The sequence below is a fragment of the Seriola lalandi genome, unplaced genomic scaffold (genome assembly GCF_002814215.2).
Source record: "Seriola lalandi dorsalis isolate HSWRI2012SDOR001 ecotype SW California unplaced genomic scaffold, Sedor1 jcf7180002054519, whole genome shotgun sequence".
NCBI lineage: Eukaryota > Metazoa > Chordata > Actinopteri > Carangiformes > Carangidae > Seriola > Seriola lalandi.
In genome coordinates, this window is record NW_019525072.1 from 736755 (window position 1) to 760611 (window position 23857).

Here is a 23857-nt window from a genome sequence, read left to right on the forward strand (position 1 = left end):
TTTTCATTGAAATAAAAATGTGTCGCGTTTTTCAAAAACGTCCTGCACATTTTACAGGCACTAATTTGTTATATTTATGCTTTTCTTTGCTAATTATTACCTCAGTTGTCATTTTATTTATGATACTAAGAGTTTACTTGTATTTACTTATGAGGCAAATATCTAATTTACTTGCAGTGCAAAAATTGTCATGTCATTGAGGAAAAAACATACCTTTTTGTATGTTATAAGCTTTTACTGATTAATCAATTATTGAGCCTTAACTTGGTTGATTAAGAAACCTGTCAAAAAATTGCATGAATGTTAGCTATACATATATGCCAAATACATAACTACAAGTCATTATTTTGATCTATACCTGGTTGCTGATGAGATCTGATTGGCTAACAAAGCACATCCATGATGTTGAAGAGAGGTGACCTGACACTGTGGAGGTAAGAGGAGTTTGGGCCTGCTCACCACAGTGCTTCAGAGACTGAGGAGGGGATGGAGAGAGTGGGAAAGACAGAAAGAAAAGAGCTGCCTGCGCTATTATTGATGTGCCTCTTCAGCGAAAAATGCAGTCCCAGTTGCACAAGCACCATGCCAGCACAGAATGACAGAGGGTACTGTACACCGAATCACTGTGTAGTAGGGAGGGAGCGAGAGAGAAATAGAGGTTGAGAGAGAGAGAAAAGATGTAGAGTGTGACAGTAGTGAAACAGAAAGAGAGAAGGAGAAAGATAGTCAGAGAAGCGTTACAAGGACCCTAAATATAGGAGTAAGAAAGCAGAGCGTGCAAATACAAACCGGGTCATTGCTGCTTAGCTAATAGGGGCCAATTCGCTGCAGGAGAGAAATGTCGAACACCCCAAGTTGTGTACAATAAGATAACTGTCCTATAGACACAAACACTATACACTAACACATGAATTCTAAAGCTACATAGACACACACTCACTCAAGCAGATATGTAGCCATTCACACCATCTAATGTGTGCTCTCTTGTATACTAAATGGAGTGGAATAAGCACTGCCTACATTTCATATTTGAGCCACTACAAAACATTCAGATTTACAACTGTAAACTAACTAATCAGGCTGTTTTTAACTCAAAATCCAAGTGAGGTTATTCTATTTTTTCTTGTTTACAAGGTATTGAAAAACTGAATATTTGGTTGAATAGGTAGACCACTAATGGATCATACTGTAGAAAGATTACAAAACTGCAGGGCTCTGTATCCTAAACCTCACTCAAAGCAGCTGTATCTAATATCCAGAATATAAAATATGGTCTCTACCAAACATGGATTTTTCATTTGAGTGTATTTAAAATGCCTGAGAAGCTCGAATATTAAGATAACAGCCATTAATGACAGTGCTTTATCCACTTCATGATTTCAGAGTCGTCTCATCTCAGTGCTAAGATGACTAATAATGACTAATGGGAGACTCATACAAAAATTAAACTTTTATCTGTAAGCTCTACATAAAAACAAGAAGATCTAGCATATACATAATTATTTTAACTGTCACACAGGAAATGGAGTAGGCAGAGGACATGGGAAGTGGGAGGGACTTTAAGGGTATTAATAGACATGAGACAAGTGATTCTACAGGTTACGTGGCAAGTGTGTTCAAGAAAACACTGGATGCATCTACATGGATAGAATGAATGGAGTAAAATAAAGGTGTGATTCTTATTCCTCCCTGGACCAATCATATCCACTCTCACAGCTGGTCCAATGGTTCGGGATGATGGATGTAGCCTTACCGATTCGATGGGCTTGTCCAAGGACGCCTGCTCCAGCTCCAACTGGCCCTCTTCATACTGGTCAAAGTGATTCCCACCCTGAGTGACACACACAAAAGCTTATTTTAGAAACATATAAGGGAATAGTCTTGCTTGTCGACCATCAGATAATCAGCTGTTATTTTGATGGCTGGTTAATCAGTTAAATCATTTGAGAAAACAACTGGTAGTTAAATGTACATTTAAAATAAATGTGTTAGTCACAGCCACAATTGGTAACAATCCCAGGAAGAATTCAGCACTTACATTTACTCCCAATTTAAGACAAGACACTGAGTGAGTTTATTTTCATCTTTGTGTTGTCAAAACAATGAGACAGCACTGTGCAAGGAGGAATGCCAACTGTCTATCATTTGCACTGAATAATACTCATTCACATTGAACAAACTGGATAGCTGGAAAACGTTGTAGTATCACAACATAACAACAGCCAAACTCAGGTCAGTATGTCAACTGGTGCTGGGTTGCCTGACCTTTGCAAGTTGCCAACATGTGATGACAAATATATTTTTTGTTGGTCCCTACATCAGTGTAGTAGATATGTTTGATTGATCATGTCATATCTTGGCCAAAATTATCTCAACATGCGCTTTCTTGATATCCCTTCATTCTAAAATGAAATGACAACGCAAATGACATTATCAATATACTGTTAACTATATATATATATATATATTAACTATATTAACTATATTAACTAACTGTTAACTATATATATATATATATACTCATGTGTATACACACACATTCTCATTAGGCGCGATAGATGCTAAGCTCCATACACCAGCAGGTACATGCTAAGAATGGAAATACATGACTGTTAGTCCATTAGTTGCATATTATTCCCTCATTACTCATCCTGTTTTCCTGTTATTTTAATTTTTAAAAGGGTCTTTAATTTAAGGTTTATATTACAACTTACATTTCAGTTAGGAAACACTTTATTCAAAGCCACGATTGAAAATTTACATGACATGGTTGATTTCTCGCTCTTCATTTCTTGGTACATTTTTTCCAGCGGTGTCAGCAGAGAAGGAAGATTTCCTCAGGCTATTTGTAGTCTGAATCTGAAGCACAATTTTACTTATACAAACTGAGCATTTATGTCCATGCCCTGGGTGGGATAGGGAGTGAGTAATGGGCTTAGTACCCCAACCAAAAGGAGTGTGTTTATAGAGCTGTTTCTGCTCTGAGACAGATGGCTTCCTCTTTTCTGCAGCAGAGGAGAAATGAAGGTCATGTTTGTGGGTCTGTTTTCTCCTGACCTTCATGCAAGCAGAAAACTGAAAGATACCAGAAATAGTCCATGCTGTTTTTATTATTAACTAACTGCTTGTAGCTACTGGTAATAGGACATGTGGTCGCAACTAAATCTAAATTAACAAAATATGACAACCTGAGATTTATTTAAGTCTACTTAAGGGATGGGACATGATCAGTAGGATATTTACTTTGCTTTGTGCATTTCACAGCATTTTCTGATTACTCTGTGGAACTCCTGTAAAAACACAATGCTAACATGGGCTGGGCTGTGCAAGAGGCTTTACCCACCACATTCTCTGGGGAATCTGGTTTTGCAGAGATAAGCAACTGTTCAAATCAGCCCACAATAATGAGGTGATTTGATGCCACACTGGCAGTCATTAATTCAGATGAAACAGGGCCCTGCATCAGCATGAGTGAAGGTAGGGATTATGAGAAGGGGAGATGCTTGGGAAGAGCAAAGGATTTATTTATGAACAAATCGATGGCTCCCTGCACCCCCCTCCCATGTCTCTTCCTCATGGCTTTCTGCTCACTTAATGTGCTATCAGCACAGCCCCCCACCACAATGACTTCTTATTTTCACTGCTGCTTCCTCATCACCCTAACTCTGGTACACCAACAGCACACTGCTGCACAGAAATGATCTTTGCTCGGACCTCTAATGTGGATTAAAACTGTAAATTTCCACCTGTGCGACAACTGTGAGGTGGATACTACATTCCACCCCACATTAGGAAATGAGAGAACTGCTGCTGGCAAACTGTGTGAATCCTCATAAATTTCATGGTGTGTTTCTGCAGGTCAAGATTAGCCACATGTTAAAGCTCCAACACCAATGTAAATCAACAGAGCTGTTGGACTGGTTGTGCAGTAGATATTAGGTAGCCTATCTGTGGGTGTTTCCTGTGCCGTGTTGCTTGGCAGCAAGCTTTAGTCCATGGAGTCAGAGAGAAACTTTCTGAATACTGAGCATATGAATGCCTTCACAGCAGATCTCACACACAGAGCTCCACTGTGCTTAGCCGGAGCTGTCCTCAACAGACTCATTCAGACCACACAGCAATTCACCTCTCACTGACAAAATAGGAGAACACTGAGTTCCCACTGGGCACCAACACAGTGGGCGTAGAGGAAAAAACACAATTTCACAAACCGCTCTTTCTACACGTTTAAACTTGTCATGTGTTGCGCTGCAACTGCAGTTACTAATTCACCACAACCTTGCTGCAGCAATAGTTGACTGCTAAAACAAACGGCTGAATACATTTTCAGTACAACTTTTATAAATCTATTTTCTATGACAAAAACATCCTATACTTGATAAACAAAAAAAGCCCTCAGACCAAGCCAAAGCATCACTGGCTTCACTGTTTTTGTTCAGAAACACCTCCCATATTTTTAGGGGGGCATAAATTACAGAACAAAATGTTGTTCTCAAAGTATAAAGAAGAGGGGCCTTAATGAATGAGGAAGACAGGAACTTCCCTCCCAGTTTGTATTTAAATTACTCATCTAGGACCTTAATCTGATCCAGCCTGAACATCATCTCCACTTCATTCACAAATCACCAAGAAAAAGCAAAAACAGATGAGAAAAAGTTAAATTGAACACCTGATACATTTTATCTCTAGTAATTTTCTTTGCATTCATAACACTATCTATGTTTATACAGACTAATATACATTTACTTAGGACAGATCCTGGAATAAATGTTTTGAAATTGTTAAGTAGTGACACCCTAGCCTGAATGGGCACAACAGACCCCATGTAATACCAAAACTTTTGTATGAGGCTAGTTTTATTTGATGAACCTACTCCAAATTACTGCAAAACATTGTATAAGAACAAATTTTGACACATTAACTTGTGTCAGACAACATGTGCGGCAGAATGACACCCAAGGCTCAAGTTTCCGTATTGGCGTTCATCCACCCTGTGGAAGTGTCCCTGAGCCAGACACTAAATCACAATTACAAACATGGATGGTACATGCTGTTTCACTTGTAGAGCCAATTGGTACATTAGCCAATAACGATTACGTCAAAAAGCAGGAAATTCCCAGGAATTAAAAACCTGTTAGGTGGCTGAAAAACATGGATGGATACAAAGAATGACTTATACCGGTTAAAGCAGGGAGATTATAATGTCATTTTAGGGATTCAAAGAAATTACCTGTGCTGAATGAAAAAATGTTTATGGTAAGAAACAAACTGCCAAGTAAAAAAACAGATATAGATTAAGTTTATTTTGTAGTCTAGCCAGTAATAATGTGTTTGGCTTTTACTGGGTGTGGTCTTAGATTGCAGATACGCAAGTGAAAAACAAACAGCTCATAGATGGGTTGTGAAATTCAGCAACTCAACTCTGGAACCTATGTTGTAAATGTACAACCTGAGATATTGTAATGTCACAAAAAACAGAGTAATTTAGGTGCAGTAGGGACAGATTTATTAGTATAATACATGAACAACATCTTACAACTGCAGCAAAATAAGGACCCCTTGTTGAAATCCTATTGTGTTCAGCCTACTTTGTTTCAAGTGAAGAGCACTTTGAAAAGCATATGTTCAACATTAAAGTCTGTCAGATGACCATGTGTGTTTTGAAACATGTTTTTCTTACATCTCCTGTCCATGTGCTTTCATTGAAAATGATGGGAGACAAGACCTACAAAAATGTATTCTGAAATTTATGTGAAGCAGTCCAAGTTAGAAAAATCAAGAGGGTGTCTTCCAAAGTCTTTTTAGAATAAAATTCCCTGTTTGTGTTACTGTCAGCCCAGCATGGCTAAACAGGGAAACACTGTCCAGGGAAGATAAATTTAGACTTAAAAGGCTGTTAACATTGCAAGATAGCGACTTGATTTGATTAACTAAGTCTGCTGAAGCCTCAAAGTAGCTTCACATAAAGTCTGGAATACAGACAGGGAATTTTGTTATCTCTTACACTGAAAGTGAATTATAAAATGTATCTTTTACCAACCAGCACAAACAGGAGAAATTATAAATATAGGTATACAAATAACAATTCTTTCTTCTTTATTTAATCTGCTGATCATTTTCTCAATTAATGATTATTTGTTTGATCTATAAAACATCATAAAATGCTAGTTAAAACTTTCTAGAGCCCAAGTTGACTTCTTCAAATGTCTTGCTTTGTGGGACCAACAGTCTAAAATTCAAAGATATTCAGCTTAAAATCGTCTTTGTCAAAGAAAAAAAAAAATTGTCACATTTGAGAAGCTGGTTCAAGTAATTATTTGGCATTTTTGCTTTTTAAATGACTAAAACAATTTTGATCATCAAAATAATATTAGATTAAGTATCTGTTGATCAACCAACTGATTGATCGACTAATCATTGCAGCTCTAGATTAGAAGGGAAAAACTGTTTCAGTGTTCACAGAGCACCTGACTATTGTTTTTAGACAGCCTTACAAATTGTAAACGTATCCTTTAACTCGCATTACAGTAACAAACAAAATCACGGTGTAGTAAGTCAGACGGGAAATAACAACTAATATAGCAAGAGGGAAACACAAATCATATGATGATTATAAGAAAAACACCAAATGAGTGGCAAGGAGATGTTTGTTTATCTAGAAATCTATCGTCTCACACTTGTGCTCTATGCACTTTTAAATAGAAGCAAATATATTTGGGTTAATTTCATGTAATGCAATCAAATAACTGGACCAACAGATAGCTGAGTGTGTTAATTTAAACGTGCTAACTAGCTGTGGTGGTTGTAGTCTAGTTGTCAAAATGATACAGCCGTTTCTAGCTAGCAACCTAATGTGCGTACAAGTTAGCTATCTGCTAGCTAGCTATCCATCGGTAGCATATGTCGATAAATAACCAGTATACCCAAGGTCACTAAAAAGCTAATTGGGCTTCAGTGTCTATTTTGCTGTTGCATGGTTAAGAGGGTTAACGCAAACTACTGTTACAGTTCATAACCCATGATAGGAATCAAATATACCACGCAGCCAAATACTGAGACGCGAGGGAAGTTAAATTCAGAAGACCCGCTGCGCACTAGCGTTAGCTTCGCTAGCTTGCAGTGTTAGCAAGCGACATCTGCACCAAAATGCACGATGCTGCTTGTAGTATCTCTCAACTGTCCATCACGTTTAAGGCAACATATGTGTAGAGAATCGTGTTAGACGTGTTAGAAGCTATGCAAATGTTCAATTGTTTAACGTGCATTACCTGGAAATCACGCTCTTCGTTGAACCTAGAAAATCTGTCGGCCATTTTCTGAACACAGCAGCAGCGGCTTCTCTGCTTGCTCCGTCCGTGTCCGACAGAAGAGCGCTGTGGTGGTGATGCGCACTCCGCAACCAATTCACTCTTAGTGAACTGGCATCTCACTAGCAGTTTTCACTAAGATGTTACAATGTGACCTGTGGGAATTTAGTTAAGCCATGATAATAATGTAATTTCTATAGTTTATTTGTATACAGCCTTGGTCTGCTGACAGAGCTTATAAATTTACTGTAAAAAAAATAAGTGTAGGATTACTAGTGGGCCAAGGAGGCAACTTCCAAGTTTCCCCCAAAAGTACCTAATCCAGGTAGTTTTGTTAATTTGATCATTTGCAAATTAGTTTGAAAATTTGAACCATTAAAACACAATACCAACAAATGCATTATTCCTGCATATTAGTTAATTTTGTAGTCATGTCATGTGAAAGGGCAAGGTATCAAAATCTACCTTAAGACCATTATTATCTATATTATTAATACCTAAATTGATTTGGGGTTATATTGATCTAATTTGTTGTAAAGATGTGTATTATCGAGATGCTTTTTTTGTGTGTCTTGATTAACGGTAAGGAAAGGTCGTATTATTCCATCAACTAACAATTATCTAAATTCCTGATATTGTTGTATTATATAAAAACACCATATGAACAAACAAGGTTGAAAACTTGATTTTCATCAGAGGGTGTATTTAAACAATCAATTAACTATCTGAATATAATGAAGCTCCCATGTGTAGTCTGTTGTGTGCATTGTAGTCGATGGGAAACAGAGGCACAATTCAATTCAATTCAATTCAATTCAATTCAATTCAATTCAATTCAATCTCATTACTGAGGAAGCATTTGTTTGTTAAGTGCACGTTCCTTAGAAATTGGTCAGAAATTGTCTATTTATTATTCACACAAGTGCAGTACAATGAGTGAGTTTGCAGTCAATCCTGCCCTGACATTTCTATGCACTATGTGTTGTAATATGCCTCTTCAAAATAGGAGTCAAATTTTACTTGCTGGATCACATCATTAGTTGTGATGGTATGTCCACAAGATAATGAATCCCCTCACAATCAAATGTGGATCTTGTCCTTGTGTCATATAGGTAGACTTGTATGAGACAATACCAGTATTAGTAAAAGTTAAGTCGACCAGCCCTATGTGTTGTCATCTTACCGGTCAGGTAGTATATGAGACAAGGCTAAATGTTACCTTTTAAGGTACTTGACCCGACAAAGGCATCACTTATTATTTTAGAGAAAAAAGCTAGAAGTGCACCTGTAGTTTTTCCTATTCTTGTAACATATTGCATAATTTTGTGTTCAGATGATAGCTTTGTGTAAGGGTTCATCCAATTTGCAGACATACAAATGCTTTCAAACAAACATTTGCTTTCCAAGAGTAATTGTTAGACTGAAATCTGCTCTTCTGCTTGCTTTGTTTAAATAAAACACTTCCATGGTTTGCCTGTGGAATCTCTTGGCTTTTGTTCTCACAACTGTCACAAGATGAAGATATCCAAGGATTTTACTTGGAATTGAAAAAGGGGAAATTACCAGATGATCAATATCCTCTTTGGCACATGACACAGACACAGACATTCTAGCATATTTCTGGATGAGGCTGCTCAAGCGACTTACAATAGGTTCATATCGATATAAGAAACTGAGATCTATTTTAGTCCAGAATTTACCACTGTTTAGTCAGTACTAATAGATTAAAATCATGGCTGTTATGATAAATAGTCAGATTTACTTTATTCATGTTAGTGTTCTAAATCAACTTTGGTGAAGATCTGCAAATCTGAACATTTTTAAATAACTCTAGATGGTGATAATTGGTTTTTACCTCTAAAACAAACATAATGCCTTTATGAAACGTTTTACCAGTGTGAAGGGGAATGACTGACTATTTATTATTATGATAACACATGAAAACTTTGTGATATCCTCCTGAAAAATCACAGGATATGTACATTGGTGCTCGACTGTTCATCAGTGTTCAGAACATTCGATGAAAGACACCAATATTCATTCACTAATTAATATATTATATTGTTTAATTTAATAATAGGCTAAATAATAACCTTAGACTGCACATCAGACAGACTATTATTTTACATGTAAATCTGATTAATAGTGTGTGTACTAAATCCCTTTAGTCTGTAGTTTATGACTCCATCTTGTGGTGCTTTTGTGTCAATGCAGGTACCCATGTTAAAGTGTATGTGCAGACGAAATAGTAATATCTCCACTGCCTGGTAAAACAGTTAATTAACCTCCTAAAAAGGTAGTAGTAAGGTAGAAAAATTGACAGCATAATGAATCTAAAATTAATATTTTTTAGATAAAATGAAAAAATATCATTAACATTAGCTGATAATTTGGCCCCTGAGGTTCTATGAGAAGAAAAAAAATCAATTTTAAGCAAATTTGGATGTAACAAAGTTGATGTCAAGGTAACATTAAAGTCAGTTGCATTAGTCATTACAAGCCCTCACCTGCACAGATATAGCCTAGAGTACTTGGTTTAGCGTTTACTTCGTCTTCTTTGGTGTTTATTGGCGGTTGGCAAACTAGTTTATAGGCGCATTACCGCCACCGACTGGACTGGAGTGTGGATCAGGACATTATGCAGAAGGAAAAAAACAAAACAAAACTATATTCTTTTGGCTAAAGCAGTTTCATCTATAAATTAAACAATGTCATATACTTTCCTTGCAGAGGTTCTCAAGAGACCTGACAACCAAAGATCATAATGTTTTGCCCTCCTTAGTGACTGAAAAAGGTGATTCCCCTTTAACAATAAGGTCAAAACTTGGTGAGGGGAATAAACAGAGAGGAATGGAAGCAATTGAAACTGTGGGGCTGTACTGTAATTGGTGTAACCGCAGGCATTCTGCCTTCATGTTACCTATCCATCCAAAATTCATTAAATTGGTTTCATCATGTTCCCAGCAGTCTTTCAAAAAAACTTTTGTCATATTGTCCCTGGATATTAACTCAATATGCCAGGATTACCAATATGCTTGATAGCTATATGAAGGTAATTTACGGCCAGAATGTTTGAAAGCAAAAACACAAAAACCTGTAAATGAGAAAAACAAACAGTAAATGAGACACAAAAATGTAAATGAGAAAACACAATTGTTACAAAAAGCAAACAAAAAACACTGTAAACGGAAAATTTAATCTAAAGGAAAAACAAGACACCTGAAAGCAGTTGCAGTCCTCCATGTGTAGAAGTAGAATTGATTTTAGTTTATATTGAACTCATTTGCTTTAAAGGTGTGTTTTATCAAACTGCGTTTTTTCTGTGTGTCAAATCAGCTAATCAACACACAGCAAACCTCAGAGGAGGCTGGAACCAACAATTCACCATTTTCATTATCAACACATCTAACGATAATTTTCTTTGATAATTGATTTCATTGTTCAGTGTATAATTGTCAGAAAATTGTGAAAAATCTCCACCACTAATTCTAATTGTTTTACTTTAAAGCCCATTGGAGATTATCATAGAAAATTGGGAAAATTAACAAACATTCACATTTGAGGAGCTGGAACCAGTGAATGTTTGGCATTTTTTTCTGTAATGACTGAAAATGACATAAACAATTAATCAATTATCTGATTTTTTGCCAGTTTCATTTCCGCTCTAGAGTTCCGGTTGATTTCTGGATGCCATGGGGGAAATTATTAAACTGTGCATAGTGTGGGTCATTAGGTGCCCAACAACAAGTTTTTGTGGCCATTTTTTTGCAGTTCAGTTTTCACACCTCATAACCACTTCCTTCTCTCCATCTTCAAGAACTGTCAAATTACAAACAGGCGCATACAGGAAGTACTGTACCCTTTGCTTCAAATTAAAAGCATTAAGGTCACTCACGAAAACGTGCAAAAATAATATTGAGGCGCAGCAAGCAATGTGTCAGTACAGTAAAATAAAATAACAATGGCGATAATGATTTTGTACCATGCCAATCAATGCTATGGTTGTAAAATTAATGGATTGTGATAGTTATTTTGAAATCTAACCGGAAGCCACTATTCTAGCTAAACATCTATCCGATGATCGCCATCGGCCGACGCCTACTAACTGGAAGATCGGTAAGTGAAGAATCTACCGTACAATTACCATAAAATTCAGTTCTTTAGTTGGGTAAATGATTTTCTGACTTAAGTCATACCTGCTTCATTTCGAGACAAGAATTTCTCACTCTTTATCTTTGACTTCTGAACGAAGTGGCGGAAACTTCGAGCGAGGCTTTATGTGGAATGGCGGTGAATGTGGCGAGAAGGAAGTTAATTCTTTAATTCTCTGAGAGCCGCTTTACAGTCTCGAAGAAGTATACTCATAATCGGAGATATAAGCTACATTTACATGGTTGTTACATGAGCTCTAGGGTTACAACAAAAGGTAGATAAGTTGGTCTGCTGTTACTGTAAGTGTGGCAGTCCAGGTCACCAAAGTTTTTTAAACCTCACATACGCCTATTGAAGCCAGATGTGTCTGATTAAAACAACTGTTGTACTCCTGCTTGTACTTTTCGCTGGTGCCGGCTATTGTTGGATGCTTTTGTTTATAAAGGAAGCCCAATGACAAGATCTCTTTATCTTATCTTTAAGAATAAGAAATAGGCTTATCAGAATTTGAAAATAGACAAAAAAGAAGCATGCCAGTGGTTGCAAATGGTACATTCAGAGCCATGATACACATGTAATAGATAAGAAAGCAAATGGAAAAGATGAGAGTTTTTGGCAGTTTTATCCTCACTTATTAATAAGAAATAAGAGCATTATTATAATAATAAAGAGCAGTTATTATGATAATTTTATGTTGTCCTGTATTGATCTGTTTAATGTTGTGCCATTGTCTGCTCTATATTTTAAACCATTATTAGCTTGTATGTGCCAGATTCAATTGTTTACATCTGTCAGCACTTACAGGTATCTTGCCATAAGTTGAGAGGAATTTCTGCTTCCTCTTTGAAATGCACACACACTGTATATACAAACCCCTGGCCTGCATTTACAGCTAAGCAGCCCAGGCCTGGATTCATTCTTGAAAGAGAAACCAGTGGTGTCCTGTCAATGCAGATGTTTTATTCTCTTTTCATCTGCAAAAAGGGATAAAAGGTGAAGAAAATAAATGTATATGTGCTTATGTAACAGATTTTATACAAATCTGTTCCCTACATACTGTACATCATCCTAATAAAAAGTAGGCCGCCACTATTTTAGTCTTTTACACACAAGTTCCACTGCACAGCTGTGTTAGACTGCAGTGTACATAATGTACACATACGCAAAATACATGCCAGAAGTTATACATAATAATTCAATTAAAATCATATGACTAGTGGGGTTGCTTTCCATTACGACCCCTTTAATTTGAACATCACTCATGTATAGCTACAACAATTACTCAATGTATTTATGTGATTTTTTTTTAAGCAGAAATGCCAAATATTTGCTGGTTACAGCTACCCAAATGTGAAGATGTGATGCTTCTTTACACGTTTTCGATGATGAATTTGTATATTGAATGTAGGGCTTGAACAACTAAAAGTTATTTTCACTATGTCATTTTCTGATTGTTTTCTAGATTAATGAAAGATGCCCATTATAATTTCCCAAACTCTAAGGTCATGTGTTCAGACTTCTTGTTTTGTGTAACCAACAGCACAAAACCCAGAGGTATTCAGACAAACAGCATTATTAATTGACAAGATGAGACATTATTGTCTCTCACCCACAATTCATCTACATCTTCACGGGGAACAGATGACTCCAGGATGAAACATATGCATCCATACTGACTGTTGTCACAGAGTCATGTTTTGTGTTATTTACTGCAATGAAACATACTTTTTCACTGTAGTCAATAGTGAGGAGGATAAGGGAAGTTGTTCAGAAAAACAAATAGGTGTGTCTGAATAGCTTGAGTACCTTTTACATGTATCGCATAACGTGCAGGGCTCTGCACGTGTGGTGCAGGACATTTTCCTGAGAAGCAGCCGGCGTTTCCCTTAAGGAATTTGTGTATTCTGTGGCCAACTTCAGGTTGAGTCCCTTTTCCCTGTCCTTACTAAAAGCTTTGGAATTTCATTAATCTGTGTGGGTGTACAGCAGAAGTCGGCTCAGTATGGCCACCGACTGTATGTGGCCCAAAGCTCAGGATTTCTCTGCAAAACTAGATTATAATGGATCGCACCCCTTTGTATTTAAGACTTAAGGTTATTGTGTGTATACTCGCAGCTGCATGTAAATTACGTACACTTCTGATGTAAACCAATGCAACAGCCCTGCAGTAACGCTTATCGTTTATGTCTGTGAAGCTTACAATGTTCCTGCTTTTGTTGACACTGTCAGAGAGGCGTTGATTCAGCTTAATTGCAGGTTTGAAGGCTGTAGTTAGTCGATTGTATTTGACTTACAGAAAACTAATTGCTATTTTGATATTCGATTAATAATCCGTCTGTTTTTTGTTTTTTTTGTTCCCAAAAATGCCAAGCATTCATTGGTCCCAGTTTCTCAAATGTGAGAATTTGCTATCTTTCTCTGTGAATTGAATGTCTTTCGGTTTTGGGCAGTTGGTTGGACGAAACAAACACTTTAATTTTTACATTTTATAGACCAAACTAAGACTGAAACTACTTGTTTTAGTTTTGAATAATCTACCCATTATTTTCTCAGTTAATCAATTGGTGTATAGAATATAAGCAAATAATATCCAAAAATATCCATCACAATTTTCCAGTGCCCAAGGTGACATCTTAAAAATGTCTTGTCATTTCTGACCAACAGACTAAAACTCAAAGATATGCAGTTAACTATCATACCAGGATATATTCATATTTGAGAGCTTAAACCATTAATCTATTATGAAAATCATTACAGATTAATCTATCTATTAATCGACAAATTGCTTCAGGTATAGATAAAAGGATTAATTGAGAAGATAGTTGGCAGATTAATTGGTGATAAAAAAATAATTGTTAGTTGCGTCCCTAGCTGCATTACCTCACTATATGCTGCTATATTTCTGCTTTGTGTTGCGCTATGGTGGCTATTAATACCTACTACTCATGTATTATTCTGTTGATTCAAAATGAATCACTGCTGTTGGAAATATGAAACATAGCATTTCAAGACTTTGTACCTAGAAATTTGAAAAGCTTTACATCAGTTGGTGGCTAATAGAGTAGCACAACCAAAGGCTAACTAGCTATGATTGTGTCCAAAGTCTAAGATGTTGTTGCCATGACAATAAACTGTTTCCTTATTACAAAGAAGCAGTGAGCAAATTGCATTTAGCTTTTCACTCATGGCTTGTAGCAGAGCCTCTCAAGTGGTATTCTGAATTTCCTGTGTTCTGTAGCGGTTTTCGTATACGTAAGTTGTTTTGCTACTGAAAAGAAAAGCAAGTGAGATTATGTCAGATAGATACCAAGGACATCTCACATTTCAAGTGACAGTTCATACGCTTGCTTCAAATTCTCTGGGTGGCAAATATTTTCCATAAGAAGAACCTCATAATATCAGATATCAGATTTTCTCATTTGAATATGAGAGTGGGTAGTTTCCTGCTGAAGAAAACTCTGTATTGTTGTTGTTATTAGTTTTAATGACATATAGCGGAGACAGTGTGGGGGTATGACATGACATGTGACAGACTCTTATATACACTATCAGTCAAGGGTTTGGACACACTTTGGTGTGTCCAAACCTTTGACTGGTGCTATATGTATATGTATGTATTAACAGGCTACATGGTACATGAAAGGTCACTAAACTCTTTACGTTTCATTCAGTGTCGTGGGTGTGTGCAGAAGATTAAAACTTAAACCAAATTGCTGAGCGTCTCTTTTAACAGTATGTGCAGGTATATTCTGCTTTTAATTTGACTTTGATGCTATCCTGTAATGATCGCATCCATCATTTCTTCTTAGCGTGAAAACCTGACAATATCTTGATAGGCGTGGGCAGCAAAGAGCTGACATTCTAGTTTTTTCACTGTCCATAGTTCATCAAAAGCGTAACCAAACATGTTATCCTTTAATCTTGTCCGAGGGAAGAGCAAGTAAGCCAGCCCTGTTGGAGGGAACAGAGGGAGGGGGGGAATATGGGGAAGTGGAGATGCATTTCCCATAAGTCATTGTCAGCCAGCTCCTCCCCCGGTTGGCTGACAGCCAGCATCAAGCAGAAAAGAGAGCAGAGTAACAGGGACTGTGAGCTGAGACGTTGCTGAGAATCAGACCATGAAGGACAAGGCAGACAAACAGAGCACCTAGTTTTTACTAATGTAGATGAGAGGTTATTCAGAGCAGGAGGGAGGATTGCAATTCAGACTGGTATCCGTTGGTAAGTCCACACGCCCCTCTGCCTCACACATACACAGAGTTGTTTTGCGGTTGTGTTTATTGCACTGAGTGCTTCTTTACTTCCTTTCCACGTAAATTCATTGGGGTGTGGTGTTGTGTCGTGCTTTCACAGCACTGGTGCAGCGGCTTAAGAAGGAAGTGACAGTTGAATTGCTTTGCTCTAGATAATCTTGCAGTGCATGAAGTCGGCGCACAAGGTAATGACATTACTAAACTGTAACAGCTTTAATTGAAATTTGACAACAGCTTGATGTCAGTTTTTCGTTAGTATTACTTGTGTTAGCAAAAATATGTAAGAATTACTGAGGTAAATTTTATGGCAGCCAAGTGAATGTTTTAGTCAAAATGTTGGGATTAATCCTTGGATGACCTCTGTCAAGAATATCTATATGTAAATGTGTAGTGTCTATAGTTGAGTTACAGGGAGTCTAGTGGGCACACTGATGCAACATGCTGCAACTGTAGTCCCAGTTCTCAGGTTGTGCCTTTCAAACTGCATGTAATGAATTGAACCAGTGCAGCGACGAAGGCAGTGTGTCTGAGTGTGTCGCTTTCACCGTGATACGTGCTTTGCTGATTATAACCTCCAAACCACGGGCAGACAATAATGCAGGTCTTCATTGGAAATTCAGGCCGGCCTAATGTGCAGTAGTTTACTTCCTCTGACTGAAAAACAGTACTTGCGTTTAACACAGTTGCAACTGTCAAAACAAGGCCAGGGTTGAATTTCCTGCCTCGTCTGCCGACCGCAAACATTCAAAGTTTCACTTCATCTCGATGATCAAGTGATCCTCACGCTCCTGGACTGACAGGGCACGGTCAATATGTGTTAAACTTTGAACAAGCTATATGTGTGTGCATATTTCTGCTGACAAGAGAAATGATCTCGTGCCTTGAGCTTTGTGGTATCAGCCAAATGCCCCAAGCAAACAAATAAATGAAAGTTAGTGGAACTTTATATCTGGTTGTCATTCTCCAGTGTTTCTCCCTTTTCTCTCTCTCTCTCGTTAAGGCAACATCACACTCACATTAGCTGACAGGAAAAAAAAGTCCTGTGTTGCATTATGGGGAAGCAGTTTTCACAGGCATCACAACATTTGAAAAGGTCACACTGATGAGAGTGTGCAGGGACCACGTGTATAGACATATTGTGTTGTGTAGCATGTTCAACTAAACCAGTTCTGATGTGAAAAGGTCAGTTTGTAAAGCAGACAAACGTGTTGCCAATGCATTTCCATTGTAATACTATATATACTATATAAACTATATACTATATACTCAATACTAATATAAACTAGAACTGCAGTGATTCATTGTTTAGTTGAAGAAGTTCTTTTTTAAAAAAGCAAAAATAGCAACCATATGCTGATCCCAGCATTTCAAAGGGCTTTTCAGCTGCTTTTCTTTGTCATATATGATAACAAACTGAATATCTTTTGAGTTTTGAGCATTTTTATAGACAAAACAATTAATCGAGAAAATAATCGACAGGTTAATTGCAGCCCCAGTCGTTGCAGCCCTTTTGTGAACTTGTTTTTATTTTGAAAAAGTCTCAGGAAACACAGCCAACGTGTCCTCAGTCAACTCCATTAATCTACAAACATATTTGATTGGTTCTTTCTCAGAGAGACAGTAGCATTGAGGGTTTCCCAATATATAGTCAATATATGGTCAGTTATTCCGGTTAGTTGTAATTTGGCATTAATGTGGTAATCTAAGTTAGAGACTGAATCTATGTAATTGTGGCCAAAGCCCTTGACTTATCAGTTGCTTGTGATATTCTCTCTTTCCAGACCCAGCAGATGAAATGGCGGTGAGGCAGGTGAGGCTCTTCAACTCAACAGCACCATTCTCCGGGTCGCCCCAGGCTGACCTGAAGGGGTCCTACACACCATGCTCGGCCGCTGACCAGGGGACGGAGGAGGAGGAGGAGGAGGGCAAGGACAGCAAGATGGGCTACCCGCATTTAACCCCAAGACTAAACAAAGTCTTGACACATGGAACTGCAGAACAAGTGGGCAAAATGCCATTGAAGACCACGACCATCATTGCTCAGGCTTCATGTAAATATACATATATTTTTTAAATAATATAACACATGATAAAACTGTGCATGGACAGAATTGAACAACAACACTTTGCTTTCCTCAAGGTGAAACCCAGGACTCCCAGAGGTTTAGTCCATCTGACCTCTCCTTCCCCTTTGTTTCCTCCTCACCCTGCTCCACCAGCAGGTATGGCGTTACCTTGACAACATCGCCTGCATTTCGCATTTCATATTAATGTACCTCATTTCTATGAATTGTTTAATGCCGTGTCTGGGATTCATGTCCTTTTCTTCTTTTGCGTCAGTCTTTCCTCAGAGCACAACAACGTGGCATGCCCAACAACGGCCTCCGTCCAGGAGCTGAGCAGCTCATCAGCACAGCTCAAACCCAGCAAGAAGAACAGGAAGAGACACAAGCGTAGAGAGAAGAAAAGGCTGGAGAAGCAGGAGAAGCAGCGACACAGACATCGAATGCCTTCTGGAGTCCCTGAACAGGAGAGTGGAAGTTCTCTGGTCCAGATCCAGGTGAGAATTCTGCTTGTTCTTCAAATCACAGTTAGATTTACATGTGAAAAAGCTCTTTGGAGTAGGTTGAACAAAGTATACTCTTGTATTAATAAAGGAACTGAAAGTACTTGGAGTGTTTTCCTTGTGAATCATCTTCAAGGATGAATTGAAACATTCTTTGGCAGGCAGAGGCTCGATCTCGAGACGTTCCCATGCAAACATTAGCTTTTCTGTGTTGTGGAAGTGGATCACTGAATTCAAACAAAACTCCCTGAACAAACTCGCATGAGAATTTAAACACCACGTAGTCTGATAAGCCATGCTTCTTGTTTGTCTCCTGTAGGAGTCGTCGTCTCTCGGAGGGAGAAGCAGTCTCAGTGCATCTCGCTGTAGCAGCATCGAAAGCTCAGAGGAGCGGGACAGAGGGCCTCCTCTCTACAGCCAACAGATTTACAACACAGGCTCCAGCTGCTCTCCGCTCAACTGGGGGGAGCATGTCTGTGGCCCCCTCTCCAGTCTCCGGTCCTTCGAGCAGGACAGCGTCTCGGACTCCCTCAGCAGTTTGGGAGGCTACTCGCTGCCCCTCGCTGGCCTCAGGGGCAGCGTCAGTCAGGGGGACTCATGCTATGCAAAGCCCTTTTTCAAAGATGTGGAGCGGGACATGAGAGAAGAGGAAGATGAGCTCTCAGAAGCCGATTCTGTCAGTAACGAGGGAATCATCTTTTACAACGATGTACGTTCTGCTTTACTTCAGTTTACATCCTGTCTTTCATCTGTTGAAAAAGTGGTTCAACCAAACTAACTTGTTTCTATCTTTTCCTGACAGAAAATTCAGCCTGTGGACTCTGAGTACAAGGAAGGGAGGGAGTTTGTCCTCTTAGATTTTATCAAGGAAGGCTCCTACGGCGAGGTGCACAGCGCTCAAGATGTCAACACGGGCTTCAGATTTGCTGTCAAAAAGGTAACATGGAGTGTATCTTTGTTTGTATCTAAGTTTTTTCCGTTGCCTGGTTTCAGGGTGTCGTCTGTGATTGATTTGATTCATTTGTTCCATTGTTTCCTCACAGATCGCCCTGAAGAGGTTCAGCAGTGAGGAGGTGGGTGCGTGGAGTGCCCTCAGATCTCCTCGCGTGGTGGAGCTCTTTGGAGTGGTCAGAGAGGGGCTTAATGTTTTCCTCTTCATGGAGCACAAATCTGGTAAACATTTCTTTCATTTTACACACACAGCACATTCTGACAAGACTTAATTGCTGCCATTCAGATAGAGAATGTGTGTGTGTGTGTGTGTGTGTGTGAGAAGAGTTGAGTACAAAAACATGTACAGTAGGTGCACCATGAGTATAACAATGTTCAATTGTGCAGAAATACGGATGCGTTTGGTGTCGAGATGTGGAAGTGGGTGGTTTCTGGGATGCTAGAAATGACTGTTGAGCTTCCTTAAAAGCCAAATTACACCAAACATCTGTAATGGGAGATGCCTGCTTTATAAACACAATGGCATATCTCACACTTTTTTCCTTTGTCATCAAACTCGCTTCTTCACAGGCGGAGGGAAGAGTTGAATCAGATACTGCGTATTGGTAAATATTAACAACACACAGTCTTTGTCCTGCCCTGACCTGATGTGTTATTCCAGGCTCTCTAGGCCAGCTGATAGCCGAGCGTGGCCGGCTGCCAGAGGACTTAAGCCTCCACTACCACTCACAAGTCTTAACAGCGCTGGAGTACTTGGTTAAGAAAAAAGTGGTGCACCTAGATATTAAAGGTATGGTATACTTAAACTTTTTCCACAAATATACAACAGTTAAACTCATGTTCCAGTCTCATCTGAGTTACAAAGTCAAAACACAAATGGTAATGCCGTAACAAAAACTGGCATGTTCTCTTGAAGGTGTATTTTATCTACTAAAACTAAATCTTTATCATATTTATATAGTAACACTCCTCTGTCCTCCCAGATATCGCAACTCTGTGATATCACCAAAACACAAACAAGGAGACGTTGGCACCAGCCCACAAACACTTTCAAAGCTTAATTTTAACAGCAGTAATTGCAATGCTAGAAGCAGCAAAACAAAGTAAAACAAAATGTGTCAGCTTGACTTTTACTTGTGGTACCTTGGCAAAAGACAAAACATACAGAGAAAGTCAGGTTCTAGTTTGTTCTCATGAGAGGATTTTGTGTCTTTGTGCAGCTGTTGTGTGGAACACAAGTGTCACACAGTCTAGATTTGATCTTCAGCACCTGTGTTGTGAAACTAGACTACCACAGAGAAAACGACCGAGCTGGGAATTTCCCACAGTGTGACTCACCGCTGCTCTTAAGAAACGGCGCATGTGCAAAGAATCAGGAGAGCAAGAGAAAAAAGAAAAGAAGAGAGATCGAAATGGGGGGGTGGGGGTGGGGGTGGGGGGTGAGAAGCAGGAAGTAGTTTGAGAGAGAAATGACGTGAGAAAAAGTACAAGGACAGAGAGAAGGCAGGAGATGAAAATAAAGTGGTGAAAAGTGTCAAAGAGAAGGAAAGAGAAAAACAGAAAGCGAATCATGTTAGAGGAAGAACAAAAAAAAAAAAAAAAAAAAAAAACAGACAAAAGTTGGAGGGTAGGCAGAAAACATGATTGTGCTGTTGCAGCTCAGGCGCCACCTGGTGTCTGCAAAGCCAGAGGAAACTCAAGGCACTAATGCCAAATCTCTATCTGCTGCCTGTTTACTAGTCTCCACATTCATTCCACATTAAAGTGTTTCTCTACAGCAGCTGTGACCTCAGATTTGCCTTTTATTTAGCTGCTTTGTCTGTAGGCTGTTTTATGTTTGTGCAGCTGCCCTGTTTCTAATAATGTCTTCCACACTGTAAACTACACAGCACAAGTTATGGAAATCAACCAAGTGCCACTGAGTCCACTGAGTGGCGTCAAGATTAGTCTAGTCAAGTCAGTTTATTTATAGAGCCCATTTTAAAGACAACAAATGTTGACCTAAGTGCTGAATGCAGATTAATGCAGTGGATCGTTGTCTGTGCTTGTTTCCCACAGCTGACAACGTGTTGCTGTCGGAGGACGGTAGAGACACTTTCCTGTGTGACTTTGGACATGCAGAGAGACTGGACAACCAGGGGCAGAGCCTCAGTGGGTCCAATGGTAAATACCGTGTGACGTTAGCCATTCAGTTAAGACGATGTGTAATTAATCCACTTGCATGTCTTAACCCAATGTTTTCCCAATGTAATTCGATGCAGATCTGAAGGGCAGCGAGACCCACATGGCCCCTGAGATCGTTAAAGGGGAACCCCGCGGAGCCAAAGCAGATGTGTGGAGCAGCTGCTGTGCGTTACTGCACATGCTCAACGGGTGTCAACCTTGGACAAGATACTACACCTGTAGACTTTACCTGAAGGTATACTTCACGGCGACACACAGATGCCACCACACCCTGCTGTTTCATCACAGATGTTCGGTTCTGCCCTTCACAGTCCACTTTTTGTGACGGTTACAGATCGCTAACGAGCCACCGCCTTTGAGAGAGATCCCGCCCGACTGTAGCCCACTCACGGCTGAAGTTCTGAAGGCAGGACTCCAGAAGGATCCTGTCAAGAGAGCATCAGCATCTAACCTCAAAGAAAAAACTGACAGAGCTCTGAAAGAAGGTAAATAAACTTGCACAGCATTTTTTGTTGTGTTCTTCTCCAACGGTGAAGGTTTGGTTTCAGAAGAAGGAGGGACACAATGATGCACAAAAAAATGCAGTTAAATCAATTGAGCAAACAACAGACTTTGTTTTTTGTTGCTTTCTATAATAATGCCATGTAAACCTTTGTATTGGACTAAATGTGATGTGTTTTTGTGACTGCAGTTGGAGGACTCACCAGCCCAGTGAAGGGACCCTACACTGACCCCCTGTATATCGCCAACAAACCTCCTGACTTCCTTCAACTCATCAATAGCAGCGTTGACTTTTACGATGAGGAGGAACATCAGGAGTCTGTTGAGAAAGTGATCACGGCAGGGGGGAGGAAGGAGGCACTGGATGATGATGAAGAAGAAGAAGAGAAGGAGCGAGGCTCGCCACTCTGTCCACAAATGCTGATCTTTGAGCCAAACCACAAGAGGAGCAGCAAGATAACCACTGTGTCTGAACTTGAGCTACGTAAACTGGAGCGAGGTGAGGCTTCTTCCAGTCTTCTGCTTCTTGTCTTCCAGTCGAGTGTAGGTTGGAACTCTGCTCACTATTTTCTGGTTTGTTTGCAGATTTCTACCTGAGCAGTTTGTCCCAGCCTCAGTCTGCTGAGATGCAGGTGCACCTCTTGTCTTGTCTCAGCAATGAAGCTTATTCAAATTGGGAACCATGGGACAAAAAGGTAACCCAAAACACACAAAACCAAGTGCATCTCTAATTTACTTCACAGTATGCAGGAAATAAATGATTAGAGTGAGATTGATTATTGGTAAATAGGGATCTCAGGAATCATCGTCTTGATAAAATTCAGTATAATTCAATATAGAAATACTCTTCGGGGCCTATGTAAACAAAGAGCTTCTTTAGTGTTCATCCATTTTGGCTGAAGTATTAACAGACTTACTGTTCCGGCTTGTGTTCCTCTTTTTTTAAACGTATCGCAGGACTCTGGCCGTTGGTCCCTGAGCCCAGGAGATGACTTCAGCTCTGGTGTCTTCTCCTACAGCAGTCAGCCAGATGTGCAGGTCTTCAGTATGGATTTGCTGGGTCAAACACAGCAACCACCACCATGTTGTTTTGAAGGTGCGATGAAAAACATTACCATTTCTTATCTTTTAATTGTAACACGTGATACCATTTCCCTTACGCCGTGTGCCTCTCTGCTTTGTGACTGGCTCAGGGGTGGATGTCTGCATCAGAGACTTCAGCAGGAGAAGCATCCGAATCAGAGAGACACGCAGGGTCAAGGTGGGCCACATCGCCACTGGGATCAGTGATCAGGTGAGAGAGCTAACGGCATGACAGGCTCATGATTCAAGACAGCGTTTCAGCTTCAGTGTTTGCACACTTGCTTAGATGCTTATATGTGCTTCTCCTTTTTAGATCTCCGAGAGAGTTTTCACTCTGGAGACCCAGCAGGGCCTGCAGATCGCTCACGACGAGGAGGTGCAGGAGTCCGGTCTGGAGCTCTGCTGTGTTCCCGCTCCAGACTTCAGCCCCGTCTGGAGGTGGAGGATCAGAGATGGGGTGCTGGAGACAAGATAGAGCCAAGACCGCTCTGATTCCATCAGCCGCAGTGTCATCTTAACCGTTGATCATAACGCCTTGTGTTGATTTGCTTTTAACATGTGCCTTTTGTTTGTCTTACAGTGTGAGGCCCATACGTTCATGAGTGGTAAATAAAATCTACCCAAATTGCCTCATGCTTTAAATGACATAATGGAGGTTGTTATGTAGCTTTTACCCATAACTGAAAGCACTGAACTTACTGTGATGATTATGTGTTTGCATGGAGTCAATAAAAAGTAGACTGAACTATGCAGTGTGATGCATTATTGATCTTGCTTATTCACTTGATTCATTGAAACCCCACCAAGAGTCTAATGGGGCTTAAATGACTTCAAAGTGTATTCATTTTTATGATGGCACT

The 23857-nt window shown here is 39.4% G+C and overlaps 2 protein-coding genes across 6 annotated transcripts in view; one reads left to right on the forward strand and one right to left on the reverse strand.

The window, feature by feature from the left end:
• gpatch8 (G patch domain containing 8) overlaps window positions 1-7348 on the reverse strand; it is a 28884-nt gene extending 21536 nt beyond the window's left edge. For 3 of the 5 annotated variants that reach the window (XM_023413816.2, XM_087175936.1, XM_087175938.1), the window contains exons 1-2: window positions 7269-7284; window positions 1754-1831 (exon numbers count right to left, since the gene is read on the reverse strand). Coding sequence is in view for 1 of the 5 variants with exons in the window: in XM_023413813.2 (XP_023269581.1) it covers window positions 1754-1831; window positions 7269-7313 (123 nt within the window). In the remaining 4 variants the exon portion in view is untranslated. Of the gene's footprint in view, window positions 1-1753; window positions 1832-7268 lie in introns of those variants that run through there. The other 2 variants (XM_023413813.2, XM_087175939.1) reach the window with 2 other exon arrangements.
• Window positions 7349-15521: 8173 nt separating this feature from the next.
• Window positions 15522-23742, forward strand: map3k14a (mitogen-activated protein kinase kinase kinase 14a). Its single transcript, XM_087175940.1, has 16 exons — window positions 15522-15680; window positions 17494-17763; window positions 17853-17934; window positions 18053-18272; window positions 18598-18987; window positions 19081-19215; window positions 19322-19451; window positions 19891-20019; window positions 21288-21392; window positions 21491-21648; window positions 21748-21898; window positions 22105-22413; window positions 22500-22609; window positions 22872-23010; window positions 23108-23208; window positions 23311-23742. The coding sequence occupies exons 1-16, from the start codon at window positions 15626-15628 to the stop codon at window positions 23470-23472; spliced, it is 2646 nt and encodes an 881-aa protein (XP_087032066.1). The 5' UTR covers window positions 15522-15625; the 3' UTR covers window positions 23473-23742.
• The last annotated feature ends 115 nt before the right edge of the window (window positions 23743-23857 follow it).

Bases quoted from the DNA above. Each gene is read 5' to 3' on its own strand.
- map3k14a (XM_087175940.1), top strand. From the start codon at position 15,626: ATGAGAGGTTATTCAGAGCAGGAGGGAGGATTGCAATTCAGACTGGTA. The intron at 18,273-18,597 runs GTGAGAATTCTG...TGTCTCCTGTAG, and splicing joins GTTCTCTGGTCCAGATCCAG to GAGTCGTCGTCTCTCGGAGG. The intron at 22,610-22,871 runs GTAACCCAAAAC...AACGTATCGCAG, and splicing joins GGGAACCATGGGACAAAAAG to GACTCTGGCCGTTGGTCCCT.